General features: G+C 39.1%; 1 protein-coding gene across 9 annotated transcripts in view; it reads left to right on the forward strand.

Moving 5' to 3' along the window:
• Positions 1 to 24,106, forward strand: part of TRAK1 (trafficking kinesin protein 1) — a 489,038-nt gene that overhangs the window by 446,185 nt on the left and 18,747 nt on the right. For all 9 annotated transcript variants that reach the window (XM_048951221.1, XM_048951222.1, XM_048951223.1 and 6 more), the window contains 11 exons: positions 5,940 to 6,020; positions 8,649 to 8,761; positions 12,525 to 12,625; positions 13,350 to 13,458; positions 15,695 to 15,773; positions 16,237 to 16,367; positions 16,898 to 16,972; positions 17,724 to 17,861; positions 19,414 to 19,490; positions 21,479 to 21,712; positions 23,164 to 23,480. In XM_048951221.1, coding sequence (XP_048807178.1) covers positions 5,966 to 6,020; positions 8,649 to 8,761; positions 12,525 to 12,625; positions 13,350 to 13,458; positions 15,695 to 15,773; positions 16,237 to 16,367; positions 16,898 to 16,972; positions 17,724 to 17,861; positions 19,414 to 19,490; positions 21,479 to 21,712; positions 23,164 to 23,480 — 1,429 coding nt within the window. In that variant the 5' untranslated portion in view covers positions 5,940 to 5,965. The remainder of the gene's footprint in view (positions 1 to 5,939; positions 6,021 to 8,648; positions 8,762 to 12,524; positions 12,626 to 13,349; positions 13,459 to 15,694; positions 15,774 to 16,236; positions 16,368 to 16,897; positions 16,973 to 17,723; positions 17,862 to 19,413; positions 19,491 to 21,478; positions 21,713 to 23,163; positions 23,481 to 24,106) is intronic.

Genomic DNA, 24,106 nt, shown 5'->3' on the forward strand with positions numbered 1-24,106 from the left:
CTGAAGAACATTTCACTAATGATTTACAGTTTTTCTGTTTACTCCAAGTTTCTTAATGTTCTCATGGGAAGAAGGAGGTAAAAATTGTGCATTTAAGACTCAACTGTTCAGCCTATCCCCTGAAGAGATCTCACTACTTGGTTGTTCTATCCCTGGTCTTTTTGACATAGTGTTTTTTTCCTTTCACAGCATTTAGAACTTTTCAGTCCTGTTTTTAAACCTCTGTCACAGAATTAGTGTTACATTGGGTAGCATTACAGAATCAGTGCTCCTGATAAGTGTGGGAGGCACCTTCATATAGGTCCAGGCAGAACAGTCCGAGAGTCAGGATGTTGCTTTTGAGTTGTAGTTTGTTCAACAGTAATGTTTGCTCTACATTTCATAGTTTTTGAGCTGACTGCAGAAAAGGGGTAGTTGTTGATAGCATCTGTTCAGTTTTTGTTGGTTTAAAATAAAACCTTTCCACCCTTCTTGGTTCATTCGCTGCTGGGTCAGCTAATTCTGGGATGAGACTGGGTTGTGTTGTGAATCTTTCTTTTGCAAGTAGGACAGGAAAAGGCTATATTCCTTGTTCAAGACCTGTGATGGTACCCGTCATTATCATTTCAGTTTACTAATTAGATTAAAACCCCTCTATCTACCCAAGTTTAATTTTAAAAACTTATGATCACTTCTAAAATCTCAACTTCAGGCACACCACGGGTCTTAATTACAGAAAGTGTGAATTGTGCATTTTCTTACAAAGATGTTCACTAGAATTGAGCTCATAAAAGGGTCTGAATCTTTAAATACTAGCAGCTGACAATACATGGCTTTTAATACAGCCTTGTGACTTTGTTTTAAGATTTTGAAAAGGTTTCGAATCCAGATTCTGGTTTAAGCCCTATGCACATTTTCTCATTTACTAGTTGTAATGGCTGTAGTCCAGATATTTCTTGACAAGAAGTGAATGAAGGAGAATGTCAGGACAATAATTCAATGAATAGTAGATGAAAAATCCTATTAGGGGGAAAAATAGAAGTTCACAGAAGAGCTGTGATGGATTCTATCAGTAAATGATAGGCATTAAGGTTACAGTAAGTCATGGGGCCCAAATGTTGGGGCAGTTTCCTTAGTTTTGCTTTGTGGCAGTACTTGCCAAGGTACCACACTTGATCTGTGTTTGTATTAATAGATGGAACACCTATATGATATTCTTATTGGGGGTGGAAATCTGTTGGTGTTGCCTACTGATGGTGCTGTTTGTCACGTTGTTGTGTAGTTGCTGAACGAGCCTGTATTGTTCACAACAGCGTCCCTTCAAACTCCTTGCCCACAGTGTGACTGTGAGCTGTGGGGCAGCGGCTGTCTACCAGGGCTGCACAGTGACCTCCCATCTGCCCTGAGTGCACCTGCCTCCTGCAGAAGGCCGCGCTCCTGCCTCGGGAGAGGAAGGGCATGGCCACAGGCCTGCAGCGTGCTGTGTGTGAATTAGGGGTCCTGGCAAGTCCTGCCTTGTTTTCCAAGCACGTTTTCCAAGCTCCTGTGACAAAAGTCTCTTAAGATGTTAAGCTGCTCAGGTGTATGTTCCTGAGGCCCATCTGGGATGTGTCAGACCTCAGTGGCCAGAAGCCTCTGCTTTGATTTAGCCAGGGCTGCTAGAGACTTCTCTTTAGCAGGGGAGAAGTTAAACCTCTCTAGCTTGAATGATAGCAGAACTGGTGGAATATTTTATTTCTGAGTTCATTTGAAAGGAAATACATATGCTGTGACACCATTCCAGGATGGCCCCATGCCCCTCACTTGATCGAGGTAGTGCTTACGGGTAACGTGTGCCAGAGAGTAACATCTAGTGGCTCTGGGACTGTGAATGTGAGTTTGGGTAATTCCTTTATGCACAGAATGCGGAAACTAAACCAGTGTGAGCTGAGGAGTCTGAGCCTGCCACGGAATGTCTGCCAGACTGTGTTTCTATACAGGTCAGTATTACCTTCCCTAAAAGTGGAACTTTATCGTCTTATCTGCATTCTGACAGTGATGAGAAGTGAATAGGAAAAGGAGCAATGAGAGCTGAGCTTCCCTCTTCAGCCTTGGTTGCTCTCTTAGTTCAACAGAAGGATTAGGGTGGGATGTGTCACAGGGAGGAAGTGCTGGTTCTGGTCAGCTAGTACAGCCGGGGCTGATGTCACCTACGACTGCTAGCTCTGGTGTTGTTTTTCCACCTGCACCCACTGTTTGGAGAAGGTGGCTCAGTGCAGCAGTTCCCAATAGTAATGCTGTTGCTCCCCTTCCACTCCCTGGCTCTTTCCTGCTCCTGGAAACAGACTTTTCTTTTAATCAGCGTGATGCATGGCTCTGTGGCTTTCAGGGCGCAGTCCAGGCAGGCATGTACTTTCTTTTCTGGGCACCTTCAGCTTGGTTGGTGCTTTAGGCAGTGCAGAACTCAGAGCCCAAAGGATGCTTCTAGTCAGATGCTGTATTAAATGAGTAATGAGAAACAAATGCAAAGTACATCTTCTCAATCGTAATCCAATTGAGAAGCATCACAGTGTGGATAACTGTAAATCTACAAGCCTTAAGAGAGAATGAAGATGGTGCTAGGTACTTTAGGTCAGAGGAAGATCTTGATCGATCCATTTATGTGCTTGACTTTAAAAAAAAAAAAAAAAAAAAAAAAGAAACAAACAAAAAAAAAACAACCATAGCTCTGCTACCAGATCTGTTTGTTTTGTGCATTTAATGCAGTCTTGAAAATAATATGATAGAAGCATTCTTTGGTCTTTGTTTCGTTTTCTATCTATGACAGTAATTTCAAAGCTCAAGAAAAATGAGTGCTTGTGAAATTCTGTGCTCTACTTTCTAAGGATTATTATTATTTTTTTATTTTAGTGTTCTGTCTTTATTGCCTAATGGCTTTCTCCATAAACAGTGAGGTGGAAAGTACATTGGACTTGGATGTATGCATGCATGCATTTAGATACTACAGTCCCGATCGTCCTCAGGCAAAAATAATACTAGGTTGCAAATGAGCAAAAAGAGGTCAGTGAATTGGCACTGCTGGTTTTGCATTACAGAGCATTGTCCTTCATATGCTCTTGTTTTATCTACAGTTGTGTTATGAGGCTCTCGTATTTATCAGAAAGCAAAGCAGGCTAGAAGCCTAGGGTGTTTTTTTCCTCTGTTTTTCACTCATCAGAGCTCAAAATAATGCATCTTTTTCACTTGGTAGATTTTTTTGACTACTAAGGAAATCAAAATCACTGCTCTAGCAGTTGACCTAATGTTAACTTGGAAAGATTGACTACATACTTAAACAGTTCTGAATTTTTCAAATGCTGCTGCTGAATTGCTTTCTCTCTGTTCTTTCTACCTTTTCTTCCCCTGCTGCCTGTGTTTCAGAGGGGGGGGGGAGAACTGTACTTGTTTTTAAGCTTGCCCTCTCTCCAAAAGCAATGCTTTCCTCTCCCTTAGTGTCAGTCTGTGCTGTTTCTGCTGGGTTGCACCTTGTGTGACTGTAGGATGCAGCTGACAGAGGGTTTTATTGTATGCAATCTTTTGAAGTTTGTTTCCACTTGGATACTGAGAAGGATGAATAATGTATCATTTTGGCTTTGAAACCGTTTCACATTGTCAGAGTAGTTTGTGAAGACCTCTGTGTTAACTGTGACAAACAGAAGGTCAGTGTTAGCTCTGAAACACAACTGCTGGTGACCAGATTGCTACTGCTCTACCTGTAACTCGGCTGTTGTGACAGTTTCTCTGGTTTGTCAGCAGAAACTGGAAAGAAAATTAACTTTTATCTTATATCTGCTTGTTGGCAAGGTCGCCTTTCCCTTGAAGCTCAGAAATGTTAATTATACATAAAAGTTTGTATGTGTGTGCAACTCATTCTAGTGTTCCATGTACTGAAATGGCTGTTTAATAGCAGCAGGTTATCAAGGCAGTCAGATAAAGATTAAGTGGTAAGATCAGAAGGAATAGCTACGTGAACAACTACTGCATGGTACCAACCTTGATTTCTCTTTCGCTACCCAAGTGACCTTATTCTGTCTGTGGCAGCACCGTGCTTCTATCAGCTAGGGTACATGTACACCTGAAATAGAACTGCGTGGAGTTGGCATGGTCACAATTGGTGGTGACTGTCAGTATTTATATCTCAAATGTAATTTTATGGCAGTAAGGGAATGCAGTAACCAAGGGAACTACTTACTGTGCCATTGTTTTGGAAAACAAACCCTTGATGTCAAGGCTTCTGATAGGTGTTACTGCACGACCTTTGAACTTGTCTATTGATTTGCATCACCACAAAAATGATGTTTTATTGTGCATTATCTTTTGTAAGCCCCTCTGTTTTCTTAAGTAGTTTCTATGGGAAACTTCCTACCTCCTTTGGTTAATACAGTTGATGTTCTCCTCAAGATACTACAGGTTATTTTCCTGTGGCAATCCTGTTTAGTCAGAAGCAGATCGTAGAGCTTTTAGCTTACAGATGCCCTGTTATCGTACAATACTATGGTGATTCTTTATTATGCTGTGTAATTTTGGTCAAGTTACTACTTTGAAGTGGACCTTCATCCCCTTTCCACTTTCAGGCATAGTTATTTGGATAAATGCAGTTATTTTTTGCGTATACTCGAATGATGTTTTGTGGAATTCCCTGGCACTGATGTGTACTCACATCACTGAAATGTTTTCAGGATTTGTTCCTCAAAATCAGAGCTTGAGAAACAGGAAAATAAAATGTGATTCTTGCTCTAGCTCAATCATTATTCTAATGTTTAAGTATGGAAAAACAAAACAAAATGTTTCAACAGATATCAAAGTACTGCTATACTTGATATGTTATTGATGTGCCTTAGTGCTGACAGACTGCATATTTATGTGCAGGTATCCTATATACTTGTAATTGGGCAGCATTATGTCCTTACTGCTGCACCCAGTGCACTTTATTTTTAATCTTATTAGGCCTTGTTTTTGTTTCTCCCAACCCCCCTTGATGCATGCTGAAGTGGCATTAGCCAGTCTATCAGGCTGAGCTTTAACTGACATTGCCAAGGGTAAATCCCCTGAAGAACAATTGGCATTACAGCAGTCTGCTAGCCAATAGTCAATACAATCAGCTCAACTTTGATAAACAATCTGGTTTGGGTTTTTTCAGAAGTACAAGGTTTGAGCAGCTGAAAATGAAAAATATATATGTGTAAGAATGGAGCAGGAAGGGCAATTGATTCTTGGGGTTATTTATGTATTTTTTAGAAAGATCTCTGTATAATTTTGTGCAGGTTCCTAAACAATTACTTACTTTGACATACATCCTTCAAACTAACAAAGCTCCCAGTTCCACCTTCGCATTTGATCACCAACACCCAGTTTTAGTAGACATTTTTACTGTGGCCGTGGTGTTGTAGTCCGAGTGTTATAAAAATGGGCTATTATTTTGCATGCATTTTGTGATGGCTTTGCTGTCTCATACCATACTGCTTAGATCTTTTCAATTTAATATGATGTAGTATTTATGGTGAACAATGTTACTAAAGTTATTGGAGTTGCTTATTCACGGAACAATTCTACTGCATACAATGCAGTGACTAGCTGACACGACAGAATCCTATTCTTGTGTCTAAGAACATGTATTCACTTCTTCCTTGATTTGTTGGTTTTTTGGTTTTTTTTCCCCAAAAACTTCAGGCATTCCTCTTTGGAGAAGAAATTTTTAACATTTTAGTGACTTACTCTGCCACAGAACAAACAGATTCCCATTACAAAAGAGAAACACCAGTGTTCTCAGTTTAACTTGGAGCTTTGATATTGTATTATTTTATGTTTTGATACACTAACCTGAAAGATGAAATAAGTAGTTTTCAGCTGTAAACTTATGTAAATGCATATTCTTTAAAGGATGTATTTTTCTCCAAGTGGTGTTGCCAATATTGTTAACATTTTACCTTATTTTCTTACAGTTCTATGTGCTGAAAGAGTGGGCCAGATGACTAAGACATACAATGACATAGATGCTGTTACACGTCTGCTTGAAGAGGCAAGTACTGCATCTCATGGAAGACCTATACACAGTATGAGAAAATAGTACAGAAATTATATGGTACTAATAGTGACTGCTGGTAGATGTTTTTCAGACAGGGTGGAATAAGTGCCCTGAGTGTATGTAAACCTCATCTCATTGCTTCCTAATGGGTAAGGTAAATAATCTTTTTAAGTAAGGGCCATTTGTTTACATCAGTCATATGGATTCATTACTTGTGCTTATTTTTCAAATTAGACCATTTATCTTATTCTTGGCCAAATATTTGCTCAATGAATGAGAGGAGTACAAGTAAAGCCAGTACTATTGGTATTGCTGGATTATTACTACAAAAATAAATTCACAATTACAACTGTGTTCATAATTACTATCTCACATAGTGTCTTTCCAGAGGAATGCACAGACCATTTTTTTTTTTTTAATTTGTAATGCTCCATTCATCTCAAAGTCTTTTCTTTGTAGCCTTATGGTTGGTTTTGGTGTTCTACCACTTCTATATATGTCATCATGACTGTAATCCTTGGTACTCAGAGAATGGCAAAAAGCAATTGTTGAGCCACAGGGATGCTTATGTTCAAGAGTACCATGATAATTTGTTTGACTGGAATTGCATGTTTTTCTGTAGTAAACTTGAATGATAACTTTCCAAATAACATTTAGGGAGATTTATTTGGATGAGAATGGTTGGAATTGTTGAAATATGTCTGGGCATAATTTGCTTACTTATTGCAATTGCCGTGTCAAAAATGGGGTCTGTCTGTGGTCTGTTCTTCCAGTTCTGCAAGGGGACAGGCACAGGAATGCTCCCATTTCCCACCTGCATTTGATAACTCTGATCTCAGTACAGTTTCAGTTAAAACAGATGCTTTTTCGAAAATCCTTGTTCAGGAATATTCTAGTAACTTCTGTTAGTAGAAGTAACAGAAGTTAACAGTCTGTTAACAGTCTGTAACCTTTCTGCGTCCTGCTCCTTTCTTCTTATTTGCCTTGGATTTACTTGCATTTGTTTACATGGCTTTTTCCAGCAGTGATGCGGCCCTTTGCCAAATTGTTTCCTCCCTGGAGTCCACACAGTCTATAGATCTAGAAGTTACACTCATGGGAACAATGCTAGGGAACTCATGGAAACTTGCTGAGCCAACGTTATGAAGCATTTAATTTACTTTTCTGTCTGGATAATAGCAAAGGGAATATGAAGGAACATGCAACAGTTGAACCTTAAATTAAAAGAAAGTATTTTCAGTGAGATTTTTGTGTTAGTTGATGATTGTTTCTTTTTTAACCACTTTTCTAGGCAGATGTATACACTTGCAGCTCCTTTCCCTATTCTGTAGATGGTCATCATCATCAGAAGAGACTGCACTTGTTGGCAGAAGCTAAGGTTTAACTCTTTCTGCTGCCATGACATAAACAAGAGAAAACCAAGCCCCAGAGCTTCCCCTGTCTTCCTGTTCTTATTGGCAAGCTTCAAAAGAATTTATCATGAAGTTGGCAGGGTGGGAGGTGCAGCATTTTAGTGAGGGACAGGCAGGAAAGAAAAGATATCAAAACAATATGGGCATGTAGGCATTCTGAAAACCTGTGTCTGTTGTCCTTGGAAGTGAGCAAAAAGGGAGTGACACCAGGTCTATCTGGATATCTGTTAAGACTAGATAATACCAGTGAATTTAATGCACATAGAAGACTGACCTTCAAAAATCATTTGAAAAATGCTATTTGTTGATACAGCAGTGATCAATAACCCATCTTTTCTATTATTATGAAACTTCCTTTTCTGTGCTATGAAAGCCTCTTCATTCAAATTCATTCACTTCATGTCAGCTGTCCTCATCAACAGCAGCTTTAGGTTTTGTAGACTTTGTCATGAATGTATGCATGTCACAGGGTGGGTTTTAGTCGTGTAATCTGTATACCTGTCAGATGAAATAATTAAGCCTCAGGTAGTATTTTCAGTAGATATCTGAAATGGAAAAAGCTGTTCCTCAAACAGTGTTGAAATAAAGGTAAGTGGTGAGTCGACCAGTATTCTATTTTCCTGCTACTTTAGAGTTATAGTAAATCATCAGTGAAAATGCTCAATGAACATTTCTATGCAAGTTTCTGTTATTTATCATCTTGTTCTAGGCAGATTACAAGCCAGTGTATAGGTACATGTCATCAACACGATAGGTCTCTAATTTGTATTGCTACATTTGTATGGTATTTGTATTGGTAGAGTCCAGGTGGATTATTTCCAGTTCCTTTGTAGAGATGTGTAATGAGTGGGCAAACATGGAATGAGAATAACCATTTTGGGCAAATGTGGGACAAGGTGGTGGAATGTTTCTGTCAGTAGTCTCTCAGAGCCATAGTAGAAAACCAAATCTGGTTTAACTTGCGTTGCCTGACATTAGACCTCAAAGCTGTGCTTTCAGTGTATGGTTCAATACTGTATGTGTCAGTCTTTTCTGAATAATGTTGGTGTTCTGTAATAGAAAAAGAAAGTTAGCAAAAAAAAACCAAAAAAAAACAACTTTACAGAAGTGAAAAAGGCTCTTTACTGCCTTAAATAGTTGTTTCTTCCTTCTGTTCCTTCAGAGAACAAAAACAAAAATATATTTGCTTTCTTTTCCTAATGCTTCACAGAAAGAACGGGACTTAGAATTAGCTGCTCGGATTGGCCAGTCACTTTTAAAGAAGAACAAATCACTGACAGAAAGAAATGAGTTCCTTGAGGAGCAAGTAGAACACATAAGAGAGGAGGTATGTTTTTTCTTTTTATCTGACTGATGTGTCTGCAGTGATGGGAAGATATTTTTTTTAGTCTTTCCCTTGTCCCTACTTCATTTTCCCATGCATCCTATCTGTAGCTGGTCAACCTGTATTATAGCAGTTCAGTCAGCCATTATTATAGCAAGTACACTTTTAGACCAGAAAAATACTTGACCCACTGGGTCAAATGAGATGGCTGGGGGAAGAAAGCACCCAGGACTCTGAAACTTATTTTGCCACATATTTTATTTTCCTCTAAATTCAGCTGCTCTTTCGGTTTTGAGTCACTTTATCCACTGTTTTCTTCTATTGATTTTGTCCTTGTTCTCCTCTATGCCTTATATGTAATTCCCCTCACTAATCTCATTTCCTTTGTGTGCAGCTCGCTCTTTTACTTGTGTCACTCCTGAATCTTTCTCATTCCTCTGTTTTCCTCTCCAGTGAACGTTTAATTCCTTTTTGATGAGCAATTTTCCATTTATACTGAATTTTGACATTAAGGCCACAGTGTTTGAGTTCTGCCAGTGCTTCCCTTCTCAAATGGAGTATGACTGGTCTTTTTATTTGTGGAGATTTCAACAGTGCACACTCTCTGAAATGATGTGCATTCTGCATTTTCCAAGCTTCAAACTGGGCCAGTTTGGAGATAAATAGGTCAGGTTGTATTTCAGTGATTGGTCATTATATTCAGTGCACTTTATATGAACTTATCAGTGTTTATAAATGTTGGGTTTTTTTGGGAAGCAAAAGGTGGAACTTGCTACCTTGTCTACATGGGGAAGATCTTACAGCTTCTTGTCATTTTGCTGTTTCTCTTTTCAGGAATTATGGTAGGATCTGTTGAAACATATATTGTTGGCCTGCTGCAGTACATAACTTTGATTTTTTGACTGCACTTGCCTTAGATTTTTGAACATGTTTAAAATTTAATGTCAGAGTGCATGCACTTCTTAATTAGTCTGATCTATAGAAACATAACTGAAAACTTTGGTTGTTTGAAGTAATGGCTTGGCTCTTGCACATATTGTTGTATTTCTAAGGAAATGTTTATACAGTTGATGTTTCTTACCATAGGAGTTGAATGTTCTGTGTACTGGCAGATAGTGGATGAATCTTTATTGGAACCATACAGGATGCTTTAAAAAAGTTTTATCTATAATTCATTGTCACTGTTTAAATTCTACTGTCTTACTGACTATCTGTGCTAGAGGCAAATGTTTCTTGTGTCCAGGAACAGTGATCTTAGTTGTGAATCTTGCTCATGTGTAGCCATGAGCAACAGGGAGCAAAATTCCACAGTTGTAGGACAAGCAGTAGAACAGCGAAACAGAGTGGATTAAAAGTTTTTAAAGTGTCTGTTAATACAATGTTAGGAAAATATGGTGTTGAGTTATATCCAAAATATGCTGATGAATGAAGTGTGGAAGGAGAAATTCTGGATGTATGATGGTGGTGGAGGGTGCCACAGGGAATTAGAATCTTTGAGTGTGGCCCATGCTTTACGGTGAGGAAAGTGAATTCTCTTCTGTCCCACACTGTCATCTCATTTTGTCCAAGTCCGGTAATATGGCAGACATTTATTCGTGTGTTGGTTGATAGGCTTTTACTGGGTGAGGTAGGGAAGGGCATTCATACCCCATGTGTCCAGAATGGAGGATTTGATTGAAGAAGGTGGGATCAGGGAATGGCTTCCTCTGACAGGACTAACTTTATTTAGAGGGACTCAGGAGCAGCATTAGGAAAAGGAGAACCAAAAATAAGCTTCTTACCAGCTTGCTTGATATATTTGGCCATATGTTTTATCAGCATCCATCTTTGACACTGTCATTCCGACTCCTTCAGAAATTGATGCTTTTGAGGGAGAGCTCGTGCTTTAAACTGATGGCATTTGTTTGTTAAAAATCTTCTTTTAGTAATTCCACATCTCCTATTAATGCTGAATTTTGTATATATGAACAAAACGGTAACTAAGACAACTGTCTCTACAAACAAGGGAAAAGAGAATTGAATAGGAGCTTTTAAAATTCCATGGAAACTACTTAAAATGATTTGTTTGAGAGGTATGTATTCGTAAGACAGAGACAGTGATGTGTGAAGTTAGGTTTTATTGGTGTTATGTCATGGCACCAGTAACCAGGGTGCCCAGGAGGGAGGCTCCAGCAGCAAAGTGGGCAGCCTGTGCTAGTGCTCTGCCTCCCACAGTGTAAAGAAATGCTTCTGATGTTCTGATGTTCTGATGTGCCCATTGCTTCTTCTCCTGCTCCTTTAACAGGTTACTTTCTCTGGCTGTTAGCCTTCTTTTGAAGAACTGGAATGCTTGAAAATAGCAGCAAAATTAGTGGGTTCAGTTGATTTGATTCATACAGGAAGAGTATAGAAAAAGCTAGAGATGAACTAGTGCCCACCCACTGAAAATATCTAATTCCTTGCTACTTGAAGAGGCTGAGCTGGAAGGAGGTAGATTCGTTACTTTAGAATGCCTTTTAACTGTCCCTGAAATGGAGGAAAATGAATCTCCCCAGATGAATACGCTGAATTTGTTTCATGGCTGAAATGTGGTTTTGTGTTTTTAGAAATGCGCAGCTCCTTTTAGAAGCCATGTCTCAAGAGGACTTTGGTGACTTTCATGGAGTGTAATTCTGCAGACTAGCCTTTGTCAAGTAGATGATTATGTTAGCTTAAATTCCTGCATGGTTTAAGTGCTTTATTACATTGTTTCAGCTTTTTGTTCACAATAATGCAGCATAAATCTATTTTATTGACAAACTTTTTTTTTTTTTTTTTTGCTACTAATAACTGAAAGTATTAATCTGTCTACGATACAAAAAATAGAAGTCCAGTGAAAACAAGTGTGCTTTGCAATTGGTGCACTGCAGAGTGGAAACTGAGGACCTTTTCCTTGCTTTCTTGCAAGGAAAGAGGGAGGAGACATCTTTCTGATCATTTGTGTTATTTATACCTGTGCAAGGGAAAAAGAAAGAAGCTCTTAACACCAGAGTCTTAAAATGCAACTTTACAGTTGCAAAAGTGCTCCTGTATAACTGAGCCTTTAAACCAAATCAAAATATGAATTAACCAAGGTTAATTTTGTGGAATTACAGGAAATAATAACCACTTAATTAAATTTTGTTCATTTTAATTTCATGGATGAGACTGCCTCATACTGTTCTGCTATGCTTATGTTTTGGAGTCACCAGCGACCCAAATTACACCCAGAAACTGGGTGGAAGCCACCACAGAAGGGTGCCTGCCACTTTGTGTTGTTGTGCAACTCAATAGGCAACTGAGTCCCAAAAGAACCTTGCTGCATAAGCACTGTAACAGTTTTATCCACAGTCTGCAAGGTCTATATCTGATCCAGATGGTGACAGTCATTACGTAAAGTGGAAAGTAGCGTTGCTTGGTTTGATTGTGTCACATTCATTTCTTGCTGTTTCATTTCAGTAAATTTATTTATTTGAATGTGGATCTGAACTAATGCATTAGTGATTCAGGATTGCTCATCTTCCCTTCCTTATTAGCTGCATTTTTGTATATTAAAAAAAAAAAAAAAAAAAAAAAAAAGAAAAGCTATTCTAAGGATGTCCTTTCTTTCCTGTAAATAAAGGAATGGTTTCCAGTATGTTCCATTTTAGGCCACTTGATTTAGTCTGAAGGTGGTGCTTGGAGGATGAATAACTAATTGATTGTGAATTTACTTGACAGTGTGTCTAAAAAAGCAAGGTATTGATCTGCAAGCTATTTCTTTGTGCAGGTTTCTCAGTTACGGCATGAGCTTTCCATGAAAGATGAGCTGCTCCAGTTCTATACCAGTGCTGCTGAAGAAAGCGAGCCAGAGTCCATCTGTTCCACCCCGTAAGTTATCAATCTGCAACACCAAACCTTTGGTACTAAGCAGGCGTAGTTCAGACAGCTTTCGTAGCTTTGAATGGTAGTTCAATGATCCCTGTATAGGTTGGACCTGTAAATGGAATTCTGAACTCAGTGCATGGCACCAGCTGGAAAGATTTGCATTGGACTAGCTGGCTGTACTGGTGCAAATAAGTCAGGAGGGGAAAGTAGATAAGAAGGCTGCTGAGACAGCACTGTGTCTTTCACAGGAACTGTATCACTGTGGATATGAGGCCAACACTGATTCATTCCGCCTACAGTACTCTGCTGCTCCACATCCCTTTTGCACACTGTTCTAGAACGTTCCACATCTGTGACCTTTGTGCTTGAGGAACCTGAGGCCACAGTGAAAAATGCCATGCTGTTTTCAATAGCAGAAGGAAGAATTTGAGCATGGCTTATACTGCGTGTTCCAGGCAATTAGTTGGCTGAACAACATTGAAGGCTTTGAGGGGCTGTCTGCCCTTGCTTGCAGAGTTGTTGCTGCATTTTGGTGAAATGTGCAGCATTCATTGTGGAGCTATTAAATTGCTATGGTAAAGTTGTTTTTTTTCTCATAGTTTTGGTGTATTTCATGTGGCTGTGGCTGTTTGAGACCTCTGTTCAGCCTGTTTTCTTGTGAGGTTGGCCATGATGCCGGTAAAAATGAGTTAAAACTTGCTGTTCTTTTTTCTTTTCTTAAATCAAGGCTGAAGAGGAATGAGTCTTCCTCCTCTGTCCAGAACTACTTTCACTTGGATTCTCTTCAGAAGAAGCTCAAGGACCTTGAAGAAGAGAATGTTGTGCTTAGATCTGAGGTGAAACTGCACACTTTGTGTTTCACTTAATACAGTCGTTCATTTAAATGCTGGAATGCAGGTAGTGAGAAGTGTGTATTAAAAGGTTTGGAAGCATCTCATTAAGAGTATGTAATTCCATGAGTGACAAAGATCTCCCTGTAGTAAATCACTGTCCTCTATTCTTCCTAAATGAAGGAAAGACTGACACGTAGGAGCACCATGAAGCTACATACCTAGCATACTCTGCTGGGAAGGAAACTGCTAGGATGTACAGCATGGATGTCTCATCCTTTGTCTTGCCTGGGCTGCAATGAGTGAAGAGGAATTATCTAGGACCCTGTCTAGGAAAGTTGCTCTTAAAGTAGTGCCTCCAAACTATTTCCATGGAAACTACAACCAGCACAAAGAGCACAGTAATACTATTTGATAGAAAATTCTTGGCTACAAAAGACTTTTTGCACTATAGTCACCACTGTTAGCTATGCATTTTCACCAGTGATGAACAAGAGCCTGCATGCTGCACTTGTAACTGTAACACCAGCAGAGGTGACCCACTGGAGAAATGCACCACTAACTGTGCTCACATCCACTGTTCAGTCTCCAAAAACGTTCAGCAAGTGTCAATGAATGTCACTGGGTGCATTTTTTTTCTGCATGGAGGAATTAATTTTCATACATTTGCTTCAGACACACTTCCATGTCAGACACCATTTCTACAGACTGCCCTTCTTGTTGCCATCTGTCACATGGCATCAACATGTAATGGGGTATTGGTGGAAAGGTTCACCTTTTACTGCAGTACCACCAACATCCACCTCGTGGACATCGTGGTCCAATGTCATAAAACAGGAGTAGCCCTCATAAAATAAATAATATGCTTAATTTATATAAGTAACAACACTTATTTTAGTTTTTAATGTTCTTTATTAAAACATATCAAAGAAGAGCAACAAAAACATATAACTAGTGGGGTATTAGACTTTGTTTTTGTGTAACTAACTCTGAAGTATAAGGAAGTTCTCAAGTATAGCACTGTGGTTTGAAATCTGCCTTAAAGAACTCACTCAATAGCCGTGGATGACCTTTGCTGTAGATCTGAAGTAGATCTGAAGTTTTCAGGCTGACTTGGTCTCTGTTAAAAAAAAGTTCAGTGTTTGTCAATAAATTGCTAGGCAAAATTTGCATTAAATATCTTCAACTGTTTTTCAAATCAGGCTGTTAATATTTTAATATTGTGGCTTTCTTGCCTTTTAAGTGTGATAGAATTGATATCCCTATTTATCAGAAATAACACTCCCTAATTGAATATCTAATCAAGAATTTTATATTAATTTTTTAATACAACCTTTAAACTTTGGGAGCCTATTACCATTCTGCACACATGTAGCAAAGTATAGCAGATGAGATACTTTTGGGCTAAGAATGAATGTATGAAAACATAGTATCTTTCCTGTTTTGTACTGCAAACGTAGGGCCCATTGGAAATAGGTAGGTGTCACACCTTTGGGTAAGATATCACATATCAGAGAGTGCTGCATTGAGATGTCCCATAAGGAAGATGAGCTGTAGATACAGTAAAGGTAGGCTGAGGATTGAGAGGACCACTGCTTCAGGATGTAATAGGAGAGCCCTGTTAAAGAGTAACTTCTCTTATAGAGAAATGCAGTCTGTGTCCGTGAGGCAGTGTGCAGCCAGATCCAAAGCCTCTGCACAGGGCCTTCTGTGTGTCTGTGCATTGGGTGTACATTACAGGCTCATCAGGGTGGTGCCAGACAGAGCCAGCTGGCTGGAGGGGAAAAGGCAAATCAAGAAAGGAGGCAACACTAAGGTTTTATGTGGAATATACAACTACAGTGTTAGGAATTTTCAAGTATGGTCTGATGGTTTTCTTTTTAATTTCAAGTATTTAAATTGTGCATTTCCTCAGGAAGCTACCTTTGTTAAGGTGACCAGATAAAAGCTTTGTGTATGTGGCTCTTGTATTCTTAGGGCTTTTTATTTTTTAAATATGAAGTGCACAGGTGACATCTTGTGGAGATGAGGGGATATTGGTGCAACTTTATGCAGTAGCATCTCTGCAGAATGTTCACCTGGCCCCTTTATCCAGAACATAAAGGAGGGCAGGCAAATACTGTTATTTTTTTCAGTCTTCTTGGTGGAGTAATTAGGAAAGCTTGTCTTTTTGAAGCAGATGAAAATGCAACAGCATGCTGGTAGAGAACAAACATGCTAATGTAGCATATTTCTTGAATAGGCCTGTCAACTGAAGACTGAAACAATCACTTATGAAGAAAAGGAACAACAGCTTGTCAATGACTGCGTAAAAGAGCTAAGTATGTCTTTTTCTTTTTTTTTTCTTTTTTTTTTTTTTTTTTTTTTAGATCTTATGTCAGGTTGTTTGGTTTTAAAAAAAAAAAAAGGGAAAAAAAACCCCAACCACGTCATCAGATCAGTCAGTCATTTATTCCTGCAGCTCTTATTGTCATTATATAGATGGCTGTGGGAAGAAAATTTCAGCTGGCTTATTACAGCCAGAATTTTCTGCTGTAAATAAAATGTTTCTCAGGTGCAAAACAGTTTTGCATAGAAATTGTTGTGCTGGAGGAAGGACAGTCTGCTATGCAACATGAGCACTTTGTGTCTTTCTGGTTTTCTGTCCTACCATTTTTTCCAAAAGTGTTACTGTATTCTGGGGAAGGATTCTGTCGAATCAAGTGACATTCTGAAAGAACATCTTTCTTCTTACTTTTCTGCCTTTGCATGTTGTAATGGTGATTGTAATCACTTATCTTAAAGGGGATGCAAACATACAGATAGCCAGTATCTCCGAGGAGTTAGCAAAGAAAACTGAAGATGCTGCCCGGCAGCAGGAAGAAATCACCCATCTGCTCTCCCAGATTGTCGATCTGCAGAAAAAGGCAAAAGCTGTAAGGAATCCAGTTACTGGATCAATGCTGTGATTTGCTACCATTGTTAACTGGAAGATAAGTTGCAACTTAAAAGTGCTGGAGCCTGAAGGGGATTTTGAACCTCCTTATCTGGATGTCATTGTTTGATATTTAGTATATATCATTCTTGACTAGAAAGCATGTGAATGTTAAAAATGCATATGTTAAATACCAAATACAGTAAGTACATTTATTTTCAGTGTTAAATAAAATTCTGCACTGAACTTCAGTAAAACAAGAGTATCAGTACAAGTATCTCAGTGAGCAGGTAGTCATTAGTACTGAGGTCTTGAGGGATTCATTTTGCAGAGTATAAGGTTATGCTGGGTACACTTGTGTTAACATTTTGTAATGTCGTGTAAATGTTTTTTAACTAAGAGCTATGGGCTAATATTCTTGCAAAGAGAGTCTTAGAAAAAGAGTTTTCCCATTTACTTGTAGTATATGATGTAAACATTAGAACTACTGAGATGTTTTGACCTGCAATAATGTTTCTTGCTATATTTTAGTGTGCAGTTGAAAATGAAGAACTTGTTCAGCATTTGGGAGCAGCTAAAGATGCCCAGAGACAGCTCACAGCAGAGGCAAGTACACTGCTCAGTATTAAAATAGCTTAGTAGCAGGGCAGTGGGTGTTTGCTTTAACATGGGAGTTTTAATGTAAGCTGAATCAGAATGTTTCATATATATGTGCATATGAATGAAGTAGCTTATTTTTATGAAACTTGTAGGACTGCACTATTTCAGGCTTCTGCCTCTTTGCCCAACTTTGTTGAAGTGGCTGGTGAACTGTATAACTGCACACAGTGATTGCATGTGGTGTTTTTTCTGAGAAGGTCAAGCTATACATAAGGCATGGTGTTAGGCTGTTGGAAGTTATATAAATATATATGTAAGTCTTGGTTTAAAAATCATTTGATCTTCTGGGACGCTGTGCAATATCTTGCTCTTTTTTCATGCTGTTTGCCATTGTGGTCATCGTGATGATAGTCAGGCAAATAAGAACTGCTGCAGATGATTGGGCAAAACACACGTTTAGTTCCGTATCTTCTCTTTGACAATGACTTCATCTAGATAGAAAGGATAAGAATTGGAGCCACAAATTCCTTCTCCTTTGTTAATCATCAGCCTAAAACTTTACATATTCCCCTTCTGTTACTAATCAATGTAGTTCATGTTTTTTAGTGATAGTAAGTTCACCCTTTGGACTTATTTTCCTTTAGAGTGGGATATTCTTCCTTGAACCATTATTCTTACTATTGTTACAGTATTTTATGGTCTTTTCATGACTATAGTGCAGGTCACAAGGTCTTAGACTGTTTTCTCTATGTTGTAGTTGCGTGAGCTGGAAGACAAGTATGCAGAGTGCATGGAAATGCTTCATGAGGCTCAAGAAGAGCTGAAAAACCTTAGGAACAAGACTATGCCAAATGCTGTTTCACGTCGGTACCACTCCCTCGGCCTCTTCCCTATGGTAAGCAGATGCAAGGAAAAAACAAATTCAGAGAACAGCCAAATAAATGTGAATGTTTACGTCTGAATTACTGCCCCAAGGATGAGATGCAGGCAGGAGCATGTGTGAAATATGTATATGCAGTGTTACAGGGTACCTGAGTGCTTGATTCTGCATGCTTTTTGCTGTGGTATTATACGAAACCTTAAGCTGGCTGGGCTATAAGTCATGGGTAGCATTAATATATTGTTTAACAGTATGCATCTTGTGTATGGTGGGGCCTGGTTTTCAATAGGAGCTTCCTGGTTTTCTTATATATCCTTGGAGATGTAGCTTCTTGATAACATAACTGATGGCTCGTGGATGTGGGGTATCCTTCTCATCACTTATGCTGTACCCTCTAGTTCTTCAGTAACTGTATATGCTACATAGACACTCTTCTTTTAGTGATATTGAAAATTCATTAAAGGAATAGTTGTTAATGTGTGTTATGACTGTGCCAGTTATGGAGATCTCACTGGTTTTATCAACATTATTTAATTAATTGCATATTGTACATTTAAAGGGAGGAGAATATGCAGTACCCTTAACCAAATGAGAGAGTGGATAATAACATCTAGGAACGTTCACTGCCTGGTTTTATTTGCCTATGTATCTCTAAAATGGTTTCATTACTTCTCAAGGCATTGGTACCAATGAAATTTCTTTTGAGGTTTCCCTAATGTAATTAAACAACAGAATCTAGTCTGTCCTCCTTGTTTTTAGCCATGCCTCATCTTAACTGCTGAGAAAGAGCACAAATAGGTTGGATTATGCTCACAAGCAGAAAAATGCCTTGTTTTTTCACTGTCCCTTCTGAGGTAGAAGATAGGCCAATTTAAAGTGCAGACCTTTAATATTGTAGGTTGTGTCTGCACAAATACAGTTGAAAGCTGAGAAAAATATGCTTGTGCTCAGATATATTTGTGTGTTTTGTATAAAGATGTTTTCAAGTGCTGATTCAGGGTACCTGGCATTTAGACCCTGTACTTCACTGCTTTTAGGCAGTAATGCATACTGACCAGCGGTGGAGAACTGAGAACCTGAGAAACTTCAACCCTATGGGGGAAATTTATTAATATTTCATTTCAAGGACTCTTTTTTGTGGATCAGTGGGTAATGCTGTAAGAGGAAAGAATATTTTCCGGTGGTTTTAAGCAAAAAGAAATTAAGCAAAACATTTTACATGAAGGGAAGGTGTCATTGCGAAGGGAATTTATTCTTAAAAGCTGGATGGCATGGAATCTGTTGTTTCCTGTGCTGTTTTTTCAGAATTTTTGTCAGGTTTTATCATGTCTCCTCAGATGGTAAGCACTGTAGCAGTATGAAGCTAAGCTGTAACTTGTCACCTATTTGAGTATATTCATTAGTCTTCTAGCTTTCCAGTCTTTTTTCATTTTTAAAGCTAATTTTTTTTTCTGGAATGGCAGTTCACTATTTGTTAGGTATTTTACAGAACTAATCAATTGTTTTCTGCAGTGACAACCTGTTAATGCTAAGACATTTATTCTACTTTTGTACTTGTCTTTATCAGGATTCTTTGGCAGCAGAGATAGAAGGGTCAATGAGGAAGGAGCTGCATCTAGATGAACCTGACTCTCCTGACTTGGCGTATGACTGAAAAGAATTGATTCCTAATTGATTGTTTATATCTGGAGCTAACTAGTTTTTGTTAAGAAAGGATATAATTGAGCTGGAGGTTTAGAACTAAATATTTCTGGAAAAGCATCAGTGACAGAGGGAAAGAAAAACAAATCATCTGGTTATTGGGATGGTTATGTGGTTTTTTTTTGTTAAGCTTCCATAAGAGAACCTCCAAATAGAGGATTTTCCTTGCCTCATGAAATTTTTATACTCATTCTTGAGTGCTGAAAATGTGGTTCTGAGAATGAAAATGATGGGTTTTCTTGTGTGTTACCATGCTGGGTTTTGTCATTTAATGTTCAGGGGTTGAGTTCAGTTCCTTAAGTTCTCTTTTCAGGTGTTAGAGCAGAAGGTACAAAGTAATTACAGATCTAATCCGATTTCTAGAGGGAGAACATCAATGTAGACAGGGATTTGGAGTGGTTGCGTACTTACAGTCTGATGCCAATTACACCTGTGTAAATTAGTTAGCTCACATTTTGCTAATGCTCTCTTGAATTAATCAAGAGTGGTTTGAAACAAGTTAAGCATTACTAAGGTCCAAAAGCTAAAGTTAGCTACGGCTTGTCAGAAAAGGCTTTACTGACGTCAGTTGAATGTGTACTCCAACAGGTTTATCTCACCTAATTGAACAAAGCATGGACTGGTTAATTTGAAACAATTTAATCCTAATTAAGGGGGTCTTTTTGAAGTTTATACCTTTTTTGACCTGTCATTTTACAAAGAAAGGACTAGCCACTTCCAGGAAACCTTCCAAGTGTATTTACAGACAGTCTGACATATGCTTAATCTTTTCAGAGAAAGAGTCTCAAGAACTATAAATGAGGCTTTGACAGGGAAGTGTTGGTTAGAAAAGTGTAAGGTGGAAAAGATGTGAGCGTGCTCAAGCTCAATGAGATTCTTTTGTCCTTCCAGACTAATCTAACTTCAGAATAGTTTCTTCAGGAATTCTTTTATATTGCTATGAATTCACCAAAGAACCTCTGTTGGGTTTAATAGCTTTTGAGGGTTTCATTTATTTGCTCAGCAGTGAAAACTCTGTGGGACATTTTATTGATAGATGCTCTTAGCTTCACCCTCTTGCAGACAAACAGCTGTAGACTTGGAGCCTGCACAAGAAGGATGCACCTGTTGAGCACTCATGGACAGGAGAGAAATTTGAATGACATTGAATAGTGAAAGGCGTGATGTCATTGTTATACCACTGCAGTGTTACCTCTAAGCTGGAAGAGATGGGCTGATCTGTTGTTCAGCCATTGTTGAAACGTAAAACAAAGCAGTAGTACTGCTGCACCAGGATACAGAGAAAATTCATTTTGTCTGCTGAAGTGTCATCTGATCTTTATCTTGAAGCAGATAACAGTTTGTGATATCAGGACGGTGGTGATAAAGAAAAAATTCTATAAGTAGGTCAGAAGTTATATTTTCAGCCTTGACAGCATCTAGTTCTTGCTGTGTTGTATTTCTGATTTGTTTTTTTAATGCTGCTTAAGGAGGTGGGAAATTCCTTACAGAATGGAAAGATGCAAGACTTGTTTGTCACAGCATAAATCCAGATTCCCTTTAGAAATAGATTATCCAGCTCATAGTTAAGAATTCAATAGGTGTTAGTTTTGTTTTTTAAAAACTTATTTCCACACAGTGGCTTCAAGGTTTTTTAGGTAATGTACTAAAATGCTCTTTCACTTACTTTGTGCTAATATTTGAGGATATCCATACACGTGATTCTCCAGCAATCTGCCTAAAATATTCTAGCACAATGTGTTATGTTGATGGATTGCATGTAGTGGCCAGACTGTAATGAAGATGGGCCCCTACACGTACTCTTTTACAGACACTATAAAGGAAAAGTAGTTAGTGGAGCTGTGGTAGCGTCATTGACAAATTGTTACCTGTAGATCTCGTTCTTTTTAAAGTATTAAGTGATTGTTAACTTCGTGTGTATGTCTTACCAGCCATCAGAAGCGGGTCTTCGAGACAGTGAGAAATGTAAACCAAGTTGTCAAGCAAAGATCTATGACTCCATCACCAATGAATATCCCAGGCTCCAACCAGTCTTCTGCGATGAACTCGCTCATTTCCAGCTGTGTCAGCACTCCACGTTCCAGTTTCTATGGGGGAGACATCTCTAACATTGTGATAGACAACAAGACCAACAGCATCATCCTAGAGACAGACTCTGAGAATGGGTCAGTACTGTAGCATTTAGCTTTGTGGGTTTGTTTTGTTTTTGTTCTTAATTCTGACATAGAGGCAAGGAGATTCTATTTTCCTCTTTTCATCTAATATTGTGCAACTATCTTCAAATGTTACTTTTTGTGCTTTTAGTTCTTCAGCACTCATGCTTTTTCAAAGCACTGCGTATCAGTTTCTGCAGTTTGCACCTCTTTGGAGATATGTCTAGGTGACACAAAGAGAATATGTGGTTTTACACGGATCAATACTTACATTTATGTACATTTTCACAGCCATACATTAATGCTATAGAATTCCAGCCTTAGATGATGCAGCTGCATCCAACTTTGGATCTTAAAGTGGTGAATGTATAGGAAGATGTTGAAAACCTACTATGAAAACTTATGCAGTAAACCAGTCAGTGAAGTTAGGATTTTACTTTCCAGCTACTTGTCTCTTCCCTCAGTGTAGCTCCAGCTTACGCTTCATATACGTCATAGAAAAAAACTACTTAACGTCTCAAAACAAGCAATGAATGGTTATCATCACTGTATGCTTGTGTGACTTAGTGATTTATTCTTGCAGCGCTGTCCCTAAAGCCTTCTTCACACAGAATCACCCGGGTTGGAAGGGGCCCCAAGGATCATGTAGTTCCAACCCCCCTGCCTAGCAGGGCCACCAAACATACACATTCAGATCAGGTTGCCCAGGACCCCGTCCAACCTGGCCTTAAACACGTCCAAGGACGGGGCATCCACAACCTCCCTGGGCAGCCCGTTCCAGGGCCTAACCACTCTCCTAGTAAAGAACTTCCCCCTAACATCCAACCTAAATCTTCCCTCCTTCAACTTAAAACCATTTCCCCTAGTCCTGCTGTTGTCAGCCCTTTTGAAGAGTTTACTCCCCTCCTGGGTGTAGGTTCCCTTCAGGTACTGATAGGCTGCAATGAGGTCACCCCGCAGCCTTCTCTTCTCCAGGCTGAACAAGCCCAACTCCCTCAGCCTGTCCTCATAGGGGAGGTGCTCCAGCCCCCTGATCATCTTAGTCGCCCTCCTCTGGACCCTTTCCAAAATCTCAATGTCTTTCTTGTACTGAGGGCTCCACACCTGGACACAGTACTCCAGATGGGGCCTCACAAGAGCCCCCTTCTTACTTGAGTTTATGTGATCATAAGAGAGAGACTAGTAAACATCTCTCAGTTCTTAGTAAGAGGAAGTTCTTAGTTAAAGCACAGCTTTTCCAGCCAGGAACTAGGATTCAAAATGGTTTTGATGGTAAAAGAGAGAAAATATTGGCATTTGCCTTTGAGCAGCTCGCTTGAAGTGTGGCAAGTTGTTTCTAAGCACAGTAGTGTGAAGTTTGAATGTCTCAAAACTGTCACGTGAATATGGTAAGTTTCTCAAATAATCTTTTTCCCACCCTACCTTTTTCTTTTTTTCTTTTCTCTTGTCCCGTTATGCTCTAGAAATGAAGACAGAATGAAGAAGCCTGGAACTCCAGGGACACCAGGCTCCAGTGACCTAGAGACTGCCCTTCGCAGGCTGTCCCTTAGGCGGGAGAATTACCTCTCGGAGCGGAAGTTCTTTGAAGAGGAGCAGGAGAGGAAGTTGCGGGAGCTGGCAGAAAAGGGTGAACTCCGTAGTGGTTCCGTTACTCCCACAGAAAGCATCATGTCTCTGGGAACTCACTCCAGATTTTCAGAATTCACTGGATATTCAGGAATGTCTATCAGCAGTCGCTCCTACCTACCAGAAAAGCTTCAGATTGTGAAACCACTAGAAGGTGATAACAAAGGGCCTCGGCCTTTATCTGTTCTTCTAAGTGACTCTTTGTGGTCTCTTATCCATTATCAGAAAGCAGGAAATCTTTGCAATACATATTCTTTTTACTTTAGGGACAGTAATCCACGCTGTTGGTTTGAAATCTTTTAGCTGCTGCATTTTTCTACAAGCCTTAAAAGTGTTAGGAAACAAATCCAACCAAGGGAAGAAAATATTACAGGCTATACATGCATTAGCAGTCCACCCTCACATGTGAGCTAAATCTCAGTGTTGCTGTTTCATACTTAGAAAAGGAAGGTGTTTGGTGTTTGTGTATCTGAAAATGAGTAACAGAGTGTTAGTTCATCCACTCTCATTTCTGTAGATGTCTGCAAAGACCTTTGCTTTGAATAGACCAGTTGGTTTAATAGGACTACCTTTGTGATTAAAAGTGACCTTTGCACTTCTATTGACTGAGTGGCCACACGAGTCTCTATGGCTTTGGTTTCACATGTGAAATAGGGTTTCTTTAGCCAAATTTTCTCTACGTATTGTTGTCAGCACTAGAGCTTAATTTCAGAGCAAAGTGCAGTTCTGTAATCTGCCTAACAAAGCTGGTGGTACACAAGAATAGCATAGTCAGACTGG

The sequence above is a fragment of the Lagopus muta genome, chromosome 7, assembly GCF_023343835.1.
Source record: "Lagopus muta isolate bLagMut1 chromosome 7, bLagMut1 primary, whole genome shotgun sequence".
NCBI classification, from domain to species: Eukaryota; Metazoa; Chordata; class Aves; order Galliformes; family Phasianidae; genus Lagopus; species Lagopus muta.